General features: G+C 41.1%; 1 protein-coding gene across 2 annotated transcripts in view; it reads left to right on the top strand.

The window, feature by feature from the left end:
* FRY (FRY microtubule binding protein) overlaps positions 1–15,078 on the top strand; it is a 343,127-nt gene that overhangs the window by 106,055 nt on the left and 221,994 nt on the right. For both annotated transcript variants that reach the window (XM_075061648.1, XM_032795968.2), the window contains exon 3: positions 7,309–7,362. In XM_075061648.1, the coding sequence (XP_074917749.1) occupies positions 7,309–7,362 (54 nt within the window). The remainder of the gene's footprint in view (positions 1–7,308; positions 7,363–15,078) is intronic.

The following is a 15,078-nucleotide window of genomic DNA, read 5'->3' as shown; positions in this document are numbered from 1 at the left end:
ATTGGGGCCAGCTGAACCTAATTAGTTCCCTGCTAACCCCTGTCCCAGCTGAACCTTATTCCTCCAGGGCTAAGCCTTCCGGGACCAATTACTACCCCTCTCCTGGTAGCTAATTGTCCTGAGTTTGCCACAGAGGTTTATGACATTTAAAAAAAACCTTAAAAATTAAGGAAAAAATTCTTCTTTCTGATCTCCACTGCTTATCTCTCATGTATATTAATGTCAATGAGTGTTTCACATGTGAAACAAATGCAACATATGCAACTGAGAGCAGCACTTCAGGTAAGAAATAAGAATGTTAATAATTAAAAATGGGAATATTTTTGTTAAGGACTCCATTTTTCTGAAATTATCTGACGGTTTCCACAGTCCAGAATGCTGAGGGTTATTTCAGATGAATCAAACCCTTCTTTATTCATATTTTCTGTGGCTGTAATTCTTGGCTCCTTATTCAACCTACCTATTCATACAGGAATTGGAAGGCCTTTCTGTATAATAAAGCTATAGAAGCTCAGATGGAATGGACATTTCATATAAAAGAGCCTCTCTGTCAGTTCTGAAGAGGGTGGACAAAAAAAAGGTTCCCTGAGGCTGAATTTTTTTTTTTATTAAATTCATCCATAGGGCAGATAAACTGCTATAAAATCCACTGCTCATCAACGGCTTCATTTAATTGTATTTTTTAATCTTCAATACAAGCAATACATCTTTATTGTATATAATAGCTTTCATACAAACTGAATCTGAAATACCTCATATAATTAATAAATAACTTTAGAGTTAAATCTATAGTAACAGAGCCATATAATAAGGAAGAACTACATAGTCAACAATAATAGAGGATGAGAGAAACTGAGATAATAGGCAAGGGAGGAGAAGTTGTTTTGAGAAGAGAGTTTAAAAGATATAGAGTGACTGAGATGTGCAAACACAGGAAGGTCGTCCTAGATAACAGGAGCTTCAGAAGGTCACTTCAGTCAGGTCACTTAGCATCCCCCACTTCCGGGATATAGTCCTTCACAGTCTCTGTCACTCCTACAGTGACCCCAACAGTCTTCCAGTTCACTGCCCTGCCAGTGCCACTTCCCCAGTGGCAGATAGGGGAACCCAGGCCAGCTCTCTAGTCTGGGTTCCAGCCCAGGGACTCTACCACATGCAGATAAATCCTGTCCAGTCTCCAGCCTTGCTTCTTACTCCTTCGTCTGCTTCTCACTCCTGCATTCTCCTCTGTCTGGGGTTTGCTGGCCTCTCTACTCCCTACTGTGTGGGCTACTTGTCTCTCTAGTCCCCTGTCACACCTCTCTTCTCCCAGAGAGTGACTGCAGATTGTCTCCCTGCAGCTCCTTTCTGCTATCAGCTCCCTGGATTTATAGAAGTCCCACCTGTTCCCACACAGATGAGCTTCCCCTAATTACGACTTTCCTCTCAGCCTTCAGCCTAATGGGTTAATTAGCTCCTGTGGCCTCCATTAACCCCTTCAGAGTTAGTGTGGGGCAGACACCCCCTCACAGGTATTCTGTAGAATTGATATAAAACACTGCATTCTAAATTAGTGTTACTGCAGTGGGGATATAAGGCCTTGTCTACACTACCGGGGTAAGTCAGCCTAAGTTAGCGTTACTCCAGCTACCTGAGTAACGTAGCTGCAGTCGACATAGCTTAGGTTGACTCAATGCATCAATGGGAGATGCTTTCTCATCAACATACCTTACTCTTTTCATTCTGGAGGAATACTGGAATCGACCAGAGAGTGCTCTCTGGTTGTCGACCCCCGCTGCATACATCGCAGCAGCATTGATGCCTGGTAAGTGTAAACATGGCCTTCATGTGGAATGATACGGTATTATTTCCAAAGGGTGGGTGAAGCTTTATTGCAGCGTGGAGCCACTAAGACAGAACTTGCAAGACCTGAATTATAATTAGTTTCTCCAAACATTGTGCTGCTGCCTCATATTCAGGGCACACTGTTTACTTAATCATTATATTTTCTTGAATTTTTTGTACAATTAAGTCTGAGATTTACAATACATCTTAAAATATTTATGCTATGTCCTTTTCTGATGTTAAAGGGTTATTATTTGCTTCAGAGACATATTAAGTAAGGAAACACTGATGGTTCAAACTTTTATTAGAATATTATTGGGTACAGTTCTGAGACAGTGGATCTTTCCTCCTCTAGTTTATGGACAGAAAGCAAACAGATTCTGTTAGTGTTTACATTTTTATTTTTTGAAAAGCATAGATTTTGTAATAATCATTTTTGACAGCTGTAGAGGCAAAAGCCAGTGGTAGAGGTATAAGTACACACTGTTGCATTGAAGTAAGGTTAACTTGGTCAAAAAGCAATTGATTGTCAGCTGCAAAACAAGGATTTGTTCTCCTGCTGTGGTGTAAGCAAGCCAGTCAGTGAGATGGATGGTTTAAGAGCAATTTGATGGTAGGGAGCATTTTAACTAAGACAGATTGCTAAGTCCTTTAGGCAACTAATATTGTCCAAGATGTCAAGCTGTTGAACTGTTAGTCTGGTTCATCTTATGGTGGGTTATTAGATTCTTCAGTTAAAAAAAAATACTTCTGCTTTTGGAACTGATTACTGTTGAGTATTCTGTCTGAAGGAAATTACCACTCAAAGTGAAATTCAACACATGATCTCTTGGTTTAAATAGGTTTTCCAACTACAGGATCAGAGTTTCCCTCAAAACCCTAAAGGGTATTCTCCTCAGCTTTCTTTCATTTTGGCTGCCACACGCTCCCAATTTTGAAATCCTCTAACATAAAAACATAAGAACGGCAGTTCTGGGTCAGACCAAAGGTCCATCTAGCCCAGTATCCGTCTTCCAATAGTGGCCAATTGCCAGGTGCCCCAGAGGGAATGAACAGAACAGGTAATCATCAAGTGATCCATCCCCATCTTTATCATTTAATCCAACTATTATTGTGCTGGTTAGTATCTATTTGTATAAAAACAGTGCTAAGATAGCGTAACTAAGATTAGAGACCCATTGTTCTAGGCACTCTACATATATGTAGTTAGAAACAGTCTCTGGTCCTAAGAACTTAGGCCAAGATTTTTAAAGGTATTTGGGTGCCCTCACAGTCTGAATAGTTAAGACAGGCAATTGATGGGAGAAAGGGATTGTCATTAGTATTATCATAACTATTAATTATGACCACTTTACAGATGAGGAAATGAGACACAGAGTGATGAAGTGACTTGCCCACGGACACTCTGAGATCTGTGGCAGAGCTGGGATTTGAATATCAAAATTCTGTACATTTTTTTCACTTCTAAATTTCCCCACATAGTAAGATCATTTGTTGGATTGTTCCTAGCTCTTCACTAAAATCTTGAGGAAACCCTTTATATTTTGAAAAAAAATTAAATACTTGGTTTGGAATGTCTGCTGCCTCCCTTTTCAGTGTGCATCAACTGACAATACACGTATTACCCAAATATGAGATGCAGTTGAGTGGGGAAAGGCTGAGCCCTTGCACAAATGAATGGGGTTAGTACTGTGATTTTTGGCACCCTTTTCTCCCAGTTACTGTTTGTATTATCACTAAGAGGCATAATGAACACGTGGTACAAATGCCAATAAGCTGCCACAAAACTCTTAATAAAGGTTATTGTGCCACCAATATACTTGGAAAGGTCACTTTATAGATTGAAGTAGCCGCTGCCTAACAGGGGAAATAGTGAGCATTGTACTGGGCAAAGCAGTGACTAAACTCTCAGTAGAAACAACCTGTTCATTTCTCTCCTTGCTAGGCAGTCAGGGGATACTTTGTTGGCTCTTTAGAAAGCCTGGTTTCCAGGTAGCAATAAGACCATATCAGCATAATTAATTATCAAATCAGTCAACAAATTATACAAAATAATATTCTCCCCAAAATAGCATTCATAAATGAAAATCCTTTTCACTTAGATAACTCCTTCCATCCTAGCATCTCAAAGTGTTTTAGAAACATTAATGAATTACGTTTCACATGCATTATATCTATTTTATTAACAAACTGACACACAGACAGGTTAAGCAGCTTGCACAAAGTTATACAGAAATTCTTTTCTGAAGCGTGTGATAATACCTAGATCTCCTGATTGTGGAAAAGAGGGACATACTTGGTTTTGGCAGAGTGGGAGAAAAAGGCTGCTGACAAATGATTCAGGCACAGAGACATGGACTGTTCACCAGGAGAACTTAAAATTCAATGCACAGGTGCAGGGATCACATATTTTTCAACCTGTCCTGTAGTTTCTCACAGACTTAGGTGGGAGAATCCTATACTACAATACAGAAGCATCTGCCTCCATGCCTTGTGGGGTCTTTTATCTGCACTTCTGTTCAGCACATTCACATTTTATACAGTGCTGGTTATGTTTAGGCTGCTGCATAAATAACAATAGTAATAGATGTTTGCAGTGCTGTTGTAGCCACATTGGTCTCAGGATAAGATGGGTGAGGTATCGTTTTTATTGGACCAACTGCTGTTGGTGGAAGGTACAAGCTTTTAAGTTACACAGAGCTCTTTCTCAGGGCTGGGGAAGGAAGCAGAGGATCTGAACTAAATACAAGTTGGGACAGATTGTTAAGCAGAAGGGGTAACACATGTTGGAGGTGGACACTTGAAATGAAGTGGGCAATTGGGGGTTAGATTATTATGCATAAAGGATTTGAAGTAATAGATACATTTTCTATTTCCTTATGGAATATATAAGTTAGACATGTACTTAAATCATTTGAGATTTTAAATGATTATTTATTATTATTATTTATTTATTATTTAAGTTAAACCTAGATTCTTACTCCTGTACTTGACATTTTTCTGCTGTAATTTCTTACTGGATGCAAAGTTCTCTAGGCAATTATTTTTGACCATGATAATTAAAAAAAAAAGAAAAGAAAATGGTTTTACACATAACACTCAATCTCTCTGCAGAAATACAATATAAAATATAGTAATCAAATGTAAAAAAAATTAACATTTTAAAAATTCACCAAAACACTCTATTCTCATAAGCAAAAAAGTGAGTCCATTTATTAACTAATGTGCCAGTGAATTTCATTCAGAGTGACTCCACTAACTAAATCTAAAATGTTTTTCTGATACCCACTTTTTTCCCATCAACGTAATCTTCAAATAGCCTATCGTGTCTCTTTGTCTGTCTGGGAGCACTCTCTGGGATAGTATCTGAGTGTCCCACAATCTTAAATGCATTTTGTCTGAGACAATCCTATGAGATAGGGGAACCAGTATCATCTCTGTTTTACAGATGTGGAACTGAAGCACAGATGTATGAAGTGATTTACTTAAGATCATAGAGGGAGTCTGTAAAAAGAGCCAGTAATTAAACCCAGATCAGTTGGGTCCCAACTCCAGTGCATTAAACACAAACCATTTTACCTCTCTGATAAGATTACACATTTGTAATAGAGGCCCATAGTGTTTGCAAAGCCCATAAGAAAAATTCAGAAGTTTCAAAAAAAAACAACAAGGAGTTTGGTGGCACCGAAAGAATTCTAGCATAACCTTATACGCTGGTCCAGTGAAAATTTTTCTTATCCATTCATATCAATAGTGCTGTCACTTCACTTTACTCACTCTTGCTTGTTTTTTCCTCTCCTGTAAACCTCATACCTGTGTTATTGGTCAGTAAATGGCCGTTGAGTGCTGGGTCATAAAGTTATAGGAGAAAAAGTTTATTGTTCTTAAAAAGAAAAATGTCTTTTTTTTTTTCTGGACAAATACCACATTTAAAAATTTGTTGTAAATTATGTAGTATAGCCAGGGCCAGCACTTTCATTTAGGCGACTTACTAGGGCGCCAGCATTATGGGGGGGGCGGCATTTTGCCAGGGGGGCGGCAGGCGGCTCCGGTGGAGCTGCCGCAGTCGTACCTGCAGAGGGTCTACTGGTCCCACGGCTCCGGTGGACCTGCCGCAGGCATTTCTGCGGACGGTCCACTGGCCCCGTGGCTCCGGTGGACCTGCCGCAGGCATTTCTGCGGACGGTCCGCTGGCCCCGCGACTCCGGTGGACCCGCGTGCGGGGCAGCGAAATGGCCTGGCGCCTAAGGCACCAGAAACCCTGGCGCCGGTCCTGAGTATAGCTTTCCTGTCCGTTCATTAGTTCAGTTTTGCATGATCCTTGGGTTGTGGACCAGGCTGACGTCGTGTACAGAGTCGCCAAGCCATAGTGGGTTCGTGGGGGTGAGCATGGAATGAGAGCTAGGCTATGATAAACATGGGGAAGATGCCTAGTGCAGGTATTCCATAGGGAAGGGATACAGTGATCAGATAAATGGTTGTGAAAAGGATTTAAAGAAGGTATCTGTTAAAGGAGCAGAAATGGGGGCCTCCTATGACTGGCATGGCAGGGAACCAATCCCCCCCCAGCCCACCTTAATCCTAATTTGAGGGTGGGGGATGGTAAGGTCCCAGCAGCAGGTTGGCTGGGGACCAGGATGATCGAAGCCCCACAGGTACATATTGAAATGGAGCTACTTGCACTGTACATTTGTATCTGCCAGTTGCTCCCAGACAGTTGATAGTAAATTTGCAGTCTAAGTAAAACCACATCCAGTGTTTCCTATCCTCCTTCCGGGAGGGAAACATTCCTTCCTAGCCCCTCCCTCAAGAAAACAGCTGCTAGTGCAGTGCCCACAGCAGAGCCTGAGCAAACCTGGTATTTTGCCACTTTCATGTGTGGGAGGGTGCGTGCTGCTCTGCTTAGTCTGAGTGAAAGAGAGGCTTCTCTCACCTGGCTTGCAACTATATTATTTCTGCTCTCTTTTGGTCACCTGGGGGACGAGTCAGCATCCCCACACTGACCTGCTCTGCATCTGCAGCAGCATCAGTACCTCTGTTCTTAAAGAGGTTTACTCCTCCCCCTAGCAGGCCAGACAATAGCCCTCCACTTAAGGTCCTCCAGGGCAGTCATTTTGTATTGCAAACTAGTTTCCCTGGCAAAAAAGGTATCCTATAGTTAAAGACAGTACCTACAATACGTATAGGAGGAAACACTGGAATTCATTTCAGATCTCTTGTATAGTTGACTGTTGAGTAATTGAAGCACAATCTTATTCGATCATAATACATTTTAGTCATTTTTCTTTAAAAGAAAAAATACTGAAAGGAGCTATTCCAATGTTAATAAATGTGCATGAAGTAAACAACTTTTCCTGGCTACAGTAGGTGGGAAGGGAGAAGGCTATCTGGATAGAATGGTAATAGAAATGGAATAGTAGTGTTGCTAGAACATCTCAAAAGGTGTCTCTTAAATAATATATATTTTTTAATATTTAATTTTAGGAAAAGCCTCTGACCAAATCTCTGCAACGAGGAGAAGATCCCCAGTTTGATCAAGTAAGTGATATCTAACTCGGGAACATTTCTTTCTTGTTGCTTCTGTTTACCATGACAAAATCTGAGCATTTGTAGGCTAGGCTAGTATACAGTGGTTTGCCAGGCAGGCAGTTAAAATCTCTCATTCTACTTGAGGCTGTAGAACTGAAAGTGCTCTGTCTAATCATCCGCCTTAGGAATTAGGAGCAATTTCCATTTCTTCCAAACTTAATATTATTTGTCACTACAAGTTTCTAATTTCTTTTCCGCACATTCAATATCTATGTATTATTTCTTGTGGATTTTTTCTGATGTGATTCATGAGACTAACATCATATCTTCTGGGAACATTCCAAACTGATGGACATCTGATTCAATGTTAGAAATAAGATGAAAGAGTTATTTTGGGGCTGTAGCCCCAAATTCCTATTTTATGCTGTTAGTAAATCAGAACACTTCCTAAAAGATTTGGATTTCGGAATCCTTGTCATTGCAGTCATTTTAATCAGTTTTTTTTAATCAGTAGGGCTGTGATCATGCATAATTTATGTACATGCTTAACTTTATGCAGTGTGAGTGATCTCACAGACATTAAAGTTAAACATGTACACGAGTCTTTTCAGGATTGGCCAGGGCCTATCACTGCAAAAATAAATACCCGCTAGAGAAATGTTATTAGTAGGAAGGAAGATAATTAACAGAAATAAAATTATTTACTTCCTCTAATAGATTGACACATAAACTAGATCATTTGAGGAAAAATGGGCCAAGTGGGATGAACTGGTTAAAAATAAATAATTTCATGTATTAGATTTCGCTGTTTTGTTGTGTACTGCTTAATAAGAAAATAAATTCTGCTGTCCTAAATAAATCATCATTGCTGAGATAAAGATCAGAAAAAATATGTAGTAATAAAAGATCTCAAGTTTATGTATATGCAGGATACCAGAATCCATAAAATTAATTATTAGGATACATTTAGTGAATCTCCTTTTAATTGATCTGGTTAACTTAAAAGTAATACTTATAAACAAACACATTTCTTTAATTATGTTACTGATTATACTTTATATTATGCAAAATGAAAGAATTTAAAAAATGCAACTTGTCTGTGTCTATGCTCTTTATTTTCGTTATTTTTTATTTTCTTAGTTTGCAAAATGAAAATCAGTTAATTCAATTTCATTTTTGTTTATAATCAGTTTCTCTGTAATGACTTTAGCGCAGCAGTGTTTGGTTGTAAACATTGCAGAGAAATATCTGTTTTTTTAATGCAACTGTTTTGTGTTCATTGTGGAGACAATTCTATAGGTCTTAAATGTTATTAAAGCATGATTTTCACAAAATTTTAATTATGGGCCTAATTTAAAAGCCTAAATCGCTTTCCTAACAAAATGAGGTAAAATTACTTAAAAGCCTACAGGTGCGTTTGAGTCCCAATACCAATTTTTTTGGTTCTACAATCTCAATTTCCTATTTTTATGACTATTTTCTTGTTCCCCTTGCTATGAGAGAAGAGACTGTCACAAACAGAAGAAATTAAGTTATAAGTAATTAAATAATGAAGGCATCAGTACATAAACTCTTAGGGCCAAATCCAGCAAAAACTTAAGCACATGCTTAACTTTATGCACTCTGAATACTTCTATTGACTTCATTAGGTAGTGTCATCAGCAGGTTTCGCATGTGCCTAAGTATTATCTGCAGGCCTTACGGTTAAGCAAATTGTGTTCTTTTTTAGGATAAATTAAAATTCTTATGCATCTCCTAGCTGTTGCTACAGTGACAGATAAAAGTTTGAACAGCACCTGTTAAGTCAAGGTTGATTAATGAGGACATACGATGCTTACTAGAGTAAACCAGCCATGCATTTCCAAGTTGTAACAGGTGTTGAATCTGAAACTGGTGAAGGGGGGAGAAAGATAAAGACATAAACAAGCTTTGAAATATATAGCAGCTGTATACAATTCTAACTACATATCTGTCCCTATATATATTATAGACAGAGCTGGTAGCAAAGTCTGTAGTTGAGCATGCTTGACACTTCCTGTTACAAGACCCTGTTTTCAGTTGCTTAAAACTTTGAAAACCTTAAAACTGTCCAGGCTGAAATTTTCCAGGCCAGCTGTCTCCCTCAGGCAGAATTGTTTGGGAAAGTTTCAGCCAAAATGGTATAGCCATTTCTAAGAATGAGATTAGGGAGAAACACATTGTTTTGCCCATGTTAAAACATTCTTAAAACTCTTTTGCATAGAAATACTAGTGTCTCTGTGCTTTGGAGCAGAGACTCTGGCTTAGTCTCAAGTATCTCTCTCTTACCATCTTCATGAAAATCTGCCGAATTTTGGCCAAATTCTATAAGTCTTTAAGTATGTCTACATTGCCGTCAGAGGTGTGACTGCAGCATGATTAGACATACTCCAAGATGGCTTTTATCTAGCCAATTCAAATAAGAATAGCAGTAAAGCTAGAGCAGCATGGGCTGCCACTTGAGTATGTACTTCTATGTCTACACTGCAGTTAAGCAACTGTGGCTGGCCATGTCAGCTGACTTGGGTTCTTGGGGCTATAAAACTGCAAACTGTCCTTCCCCTGCAGCCACAGCTGATTGGTCCCTCCTTTGCAGCTGCAGCTGCTGGATCCTGCCCTCCCAGGTCCTGGCTCCCAGCCCCGGGGAGGGTGAAAGTCATGCAGGGAGGTGCTGGCAGATGGGCTGGTGATGCATCCTGGACCTGCACTTGCTGCCCTGCCACCTTGACAGGGAGTGACACTGCCTCCACCTTGAGAGTAAGGCTGCAGGTACCCCCTCCAGTACTCCCCAGGTAACCCTCCAAGTACACACACATACCCCTCCAGCACCCCAACTATTGTCTCCCAGCTCCTCCATTCCCCTCCAGCAGTGTCCTCTTTTGGGGAACCTGAGATATGATAACCCTAATATGTCAGAGGAATCGCTGTGCAGATCTAAAAAGCAGAAGCCTGTTTCTTTTGTGTTTTACACTTGTAATAAATGTAAGTGAAGGAAACCATCAAAATAGAAAGTAGAAACTAATATAAATAAGAGGCTAAACAATATGCTAATTAGGCTCAACAGCTGTCCATTGTTTATGACAACTTTGAGGTGGTGGATAATGTGGTGATAATCACCAGCAAAATCAGTATTCCCATTCCACAGTATGTCTGCAAGAGACAGTACATTAGTAATCACATCAGTATTATGATTGCGTTCATCTTCCTGAACAGCTGCATTACCATCAATGACCTTCTTTGTTTTCATTTTTTCCCTTTTACTTCTTCAGTCTTACACAGCATTCCTGTTCACTAGTGGAAGGGTGCACAATAGAGAAAGGATGAGGAGATTATGTTTATAGGACCTCAGGAGCTGGTCTGGGCCCTTAATCACAGATTTGGGTATAAAACAATGTGGAAAGAACCACTTCAGGAGACAAATTCAAGGGTCATAGGTTCAAAAATTAATTTACAGTACACTAAAAATAAATGTCATTTTGTTTAAAATTTATCTTGGTGCCAAAGTAGCTATCAGCTCTCCAGAATGAAGGTAAAGTAGGTAAAATCACCCATCAATAAACTCACGATGCTGAGCTGGTTTTTGAACTGAGACCACATGCATAACTAACAGGTCTAATTTTATCCTTACCAGCTTTAAGAATTTCCCTTTATGTACATATTTCTGGAGACTTTTTAGTGCACATGAGAGAATACTGCTTAGAACTAAGATGCTAATAAAAGAAATCTACACTATCAGAAAGCCACTATTTGCTCTTCATATTGAATCTTGGTCCTTTTTTCATGAGGGAATTAGCTTTTTTTTGAAAGTGTGGCCTTTGCAGAAAGAAGGTGATTTATGTGTCTCAAAGGCAGGGCTGGCGCTTCCATTTAGGCGGCCTAGGCAATTGCCTAGGGCGCCAGGATTATTGGTGGGTGGCATTTTGCCAGAGGGGGCGGCAGGCGGCTCCGGTGGAGCTGCCGCAGTCGTGCCTGTGGAGGGTCCGCTGGTCCACGGCTCCGTGGAGCTGCCGCAGCTGTGCCTGTGGACGGTCAGCTGCTCCCGCGGCTCCGGTGGACCTCCCGCAGGCACCACTGCGGCAGCTCCACCGGAGCCACGGACCAGTGGACCCTCCGCAGGCACGACTGCTGCAGCTCCACTGGAGCCGCAGGACCAGGGCGCGGGGCAGCGAAATTGCCGTGCGCCTAGGGCACTAAACCCCCTAGCGCTGGTCCTGCTCAAAGGCACTTATAGCCAGGGCCTCCCAGAGGATTCAGGGGCCCTGGGGTCGTCGGTGGCAGGGGGTCCCCACTTCAGCAGTAATTCGGCAGCGGGGGGGTCTTCCGCTCCGGGACTGCTGCTGAAGTGCCCCAAAGACCCACAGCGGGGGGCTCCCGCAGCTGAATTACTGCCAAGGGCCAGCTCTTCGGAGGCGGGTCCTGGGGCGGAAGGACCCCCCCCACCGCACGTCTTCGGGGCATTTCGGCAGTGGGTCCCAGCAGAAGGACCCCCTGCTGCCGAATTACCACCAAAAACCCGGAGCGGAAGCAGCTCCAGGGGCCTGGGCCCCACGAGAGTTTTCCGGGGCCCCCGGAGTGAATGAAGGACCCCGCTCCAGGGGCCCCAAAAATCTCTCATTGGGGCCCCTGCGGGGCCCAGGGCCTGGGACAAACTGCCCCTCTTGCCCCCCCCCCACCTTTCTGGGCGGCCCTGCTTGTAGCATGTAACTGCCTTGGATAAGAGCACAATGCAGCGCATCATCTTCTACTACAGTCTATAGAATTTGAAGAAGGAATTTTTTTTAGTGTCTCTTCTAGTTTTTAAATATTAGGGGTGAAATCATGGTTCCACTGAAGTCAATGGGGGTTTTGCTATTGACTCCAATGAATCAGGGTTTCATCCTAGATCTTACTTTACTAAGGCCTGTTTTGCTTATAGTTACGTTTCCATTATAGACCTTTATTTTGGCCTATTGTCCCTACTCTAAAATGAGTGAAGTGCAAGAAACCTTTAACAAAGGAAAAGCATTCTTATATAACTATGAGTATCCGAAATGTGTCTAAGAAGATAACATATGACTAAATTCTGCTCTCAGTCATACTAGTGTCAATGCAAAATGACTCCACTGACTTTTGAGTTATTTTGCATTTATACCAGCATGATTGAGAGCAGAATTTGTCCTACAGTATTCAAGACAAAACAATAGTTCCAACTCTGTCTTATTAAAATGACAGTAAAATTCATATGTATGAAAACCTGTTATAAGCAAAATGAAAATAATAGAAGCTAAGTTCCAAAATATTAATGATATAATTGGAAATTGAGCTAGTAGTGAATATAACTGCTGTTAAATCTATCACTTTTATGGTACAATAATATTTGAATATAAAAATGCAGATTAATTCAGTCATTAATGTACTATCAATACATTTTCTTTCATTTTCAGTTGGTTAGTATAATAAGACTTTTATGAAAAACTCTGTAAGTTGTAGCAAACTGTCTAGAGCAAAGTTTCATTAAATTTATTTTTTCAAATTATGCCAAAATAAATATTAAGGAAGCATTTACATAAAGAACATTTAATGCTCTGTGAACACAAGGTTTAAACAGCTCTGTGCTTGTGTAGCCGTGAGATCCTTAAACTGTACAGTATGTCGTTCATTTGTGATGGAATAACACGATCATGCAACAAGGACATATTTGTACATCTGTACACTCCCTTTCAGCAACAGCACAGACCTAGAATTCATCTCACCACTGGATTTGCTTCCCATAAATGAAGGAGTTGAGTAAGCAACATGCTGGCTAGACTTTCCTCCCTTCCTGTTCTCTGAGAACCAGGTCTTTGCAAATTCCACCCTTCCTTCCTGCCTTAAAAGAGCAATGACAGAAAGATTAAAAAAGCTATATTGACCTTTTATCCATACTAAAGACACTCACTCTAAATTTACCAGTAAAAGTATGGCATATGGGTATTTACAAAGAATTACTTTGACTTTTTATGGTGAGTAAAATCATTATAGTTGAGATTTGAAGAATAGCACTGACGCACACTACGGGGAATGTGCAGTTACACCTAATTCAGCTACATAAAGCTGAATTTTATGATCTAAGATATTTCAGTGTCAATTACGTATTTTTCCTTATGGGCATGACAGTTAGCATGAAACGCACAGTTTTCCAAAAAGTATATTATCCTTTCAAAATGAAATATCTTTTCAAAATGAAATATCCACACATTAGTGTTAGCCTTCATAATGAACTATTAATAAATAACCTTCGAGTAGTGTCCCTATGGGTGCTTCACTTCAAGAGTGCATGCTCCCCACATGCTTTTAATCAGAGATTTTCATTAGCAGTGTCCATTCCCTTCACATCTTTGTACCCTGCACTGGGGCTATCTACCGCTGCCTGGGTGAACTACCCTCAGTTTCTTCTCAACTGTCTCAGTTTGAGACTAAGCTTTAGCATGACTACCTTGCACATAGTTTGGCTAAAAGGTTTTTCCTAGTTGGCCAAAGCAATGAAGTTGTGGAACTAGTGCTGTGGTCCCCAACTTTTTCTGGATGTTGGGCACCAGACGACGAGCCACCAAGGACCATGGCCAGCAGACAAGCATCTGCCGAAATGCCTCTGAGAAGCGGCAACGTCAAAAGGCATCGCCGCCGAAATGCCGCTGAAGTAGCGTCATCAAGAGGCTTTGCTGCTGAAATGCCGCCAAAAATCAGCATTTCAGCGGCGGTGCCTCTTGGTGAGCATTTCGGCGGCGATGCCTCTTGATGACACTGCTTTTCGGCGGCATTTCTGCGGATACTTGTCAGCCGGCCAGTATGCAGGCCCACATAGATGCCCTGGCGGGCACTACTGCACCCACAACCACCGCGTTAGGGACCACTGAACTAGTGCATAAACTATTGCATAAACATTTCAGCAATGTACCTCCCTGACATTCAAAACATCATGGTTGATGGTTTCACCAAACACTTCTTCTGGGACTACAAATGGGAGGTGGACTCTAGGATATTCAACAGCATGTTTCAAACTTGCGGATTTCAAGAAGTGGAGCTCTTTGCCACCTCCATGAACAGAAAGTGTTGTCTGTTCTGTTGAAAAGGGGATCTAGACTGCCATTCTCTGGGAGATGCCTTCCTTCTATCTGGAATGAAAGGACTGTTCTATGCATTTCCCTCAGTGCCTCTGATATTGAGGGTAATGGAAAAAATCAGATGGGACAAAGCCAGGGTTATTCTAATCATCCTAACGAGGCCAAGACTGGCTGGTGTCCTTACCTGTTTCACCAGTCCCTCTGTCCAGCAATCAAGTTTTCAGTCATCCCTCATCTCTTCTTCCAGGATGCCAGTTGATGCTTCATCCCAACCTAGGCATTCTCCATTTTAAGGCATAGCTCCTCAATGGTTCACATAGCTAGAGTCTGCCTGTTCTGCAGGGGTACAACAGGTGTTATTAAACGGTAGGAAAGAATCTACCTGAAATACTTACCTTCAATAATGGAAAAGATTTATCCATTATGGTGAACTTCATGACCTGCACCCAAATCTTCCTCACTCTCAGTTATCCTGGATTATATGATGCAACTGAAGAAAACAAGATTATCAAACAACTCAGTCAAGATTCACATGGCTGCCATAACAGCCTTTCTTTCCCCAGTTGAAGGGTTCTCAGTGTTTGCTCACTCAACAACTCTGAGGTTTATCAAAGGATTGGGGAAC

Source organism: Chelonoidis abingdonii, chromosome 1 (assembly GCF_003597395.2).
Source record: "Chelonoidis abingdonii isolate Lonesome George chromosome 1, CheloAbing_2.0, whole genome shotgun sequence".
In the NCBI taxonomy this organism is placed as follows: Eukaryota; Metazoa; Chordata; order Testudines; family Testudinidae; genus Chelonoidis; species Chelonoidis abingdonii.
Note: the sequence above shows the minus strand (reverse complement) of the source record. Positions and strands in the feature narration are given on the sequence as shown.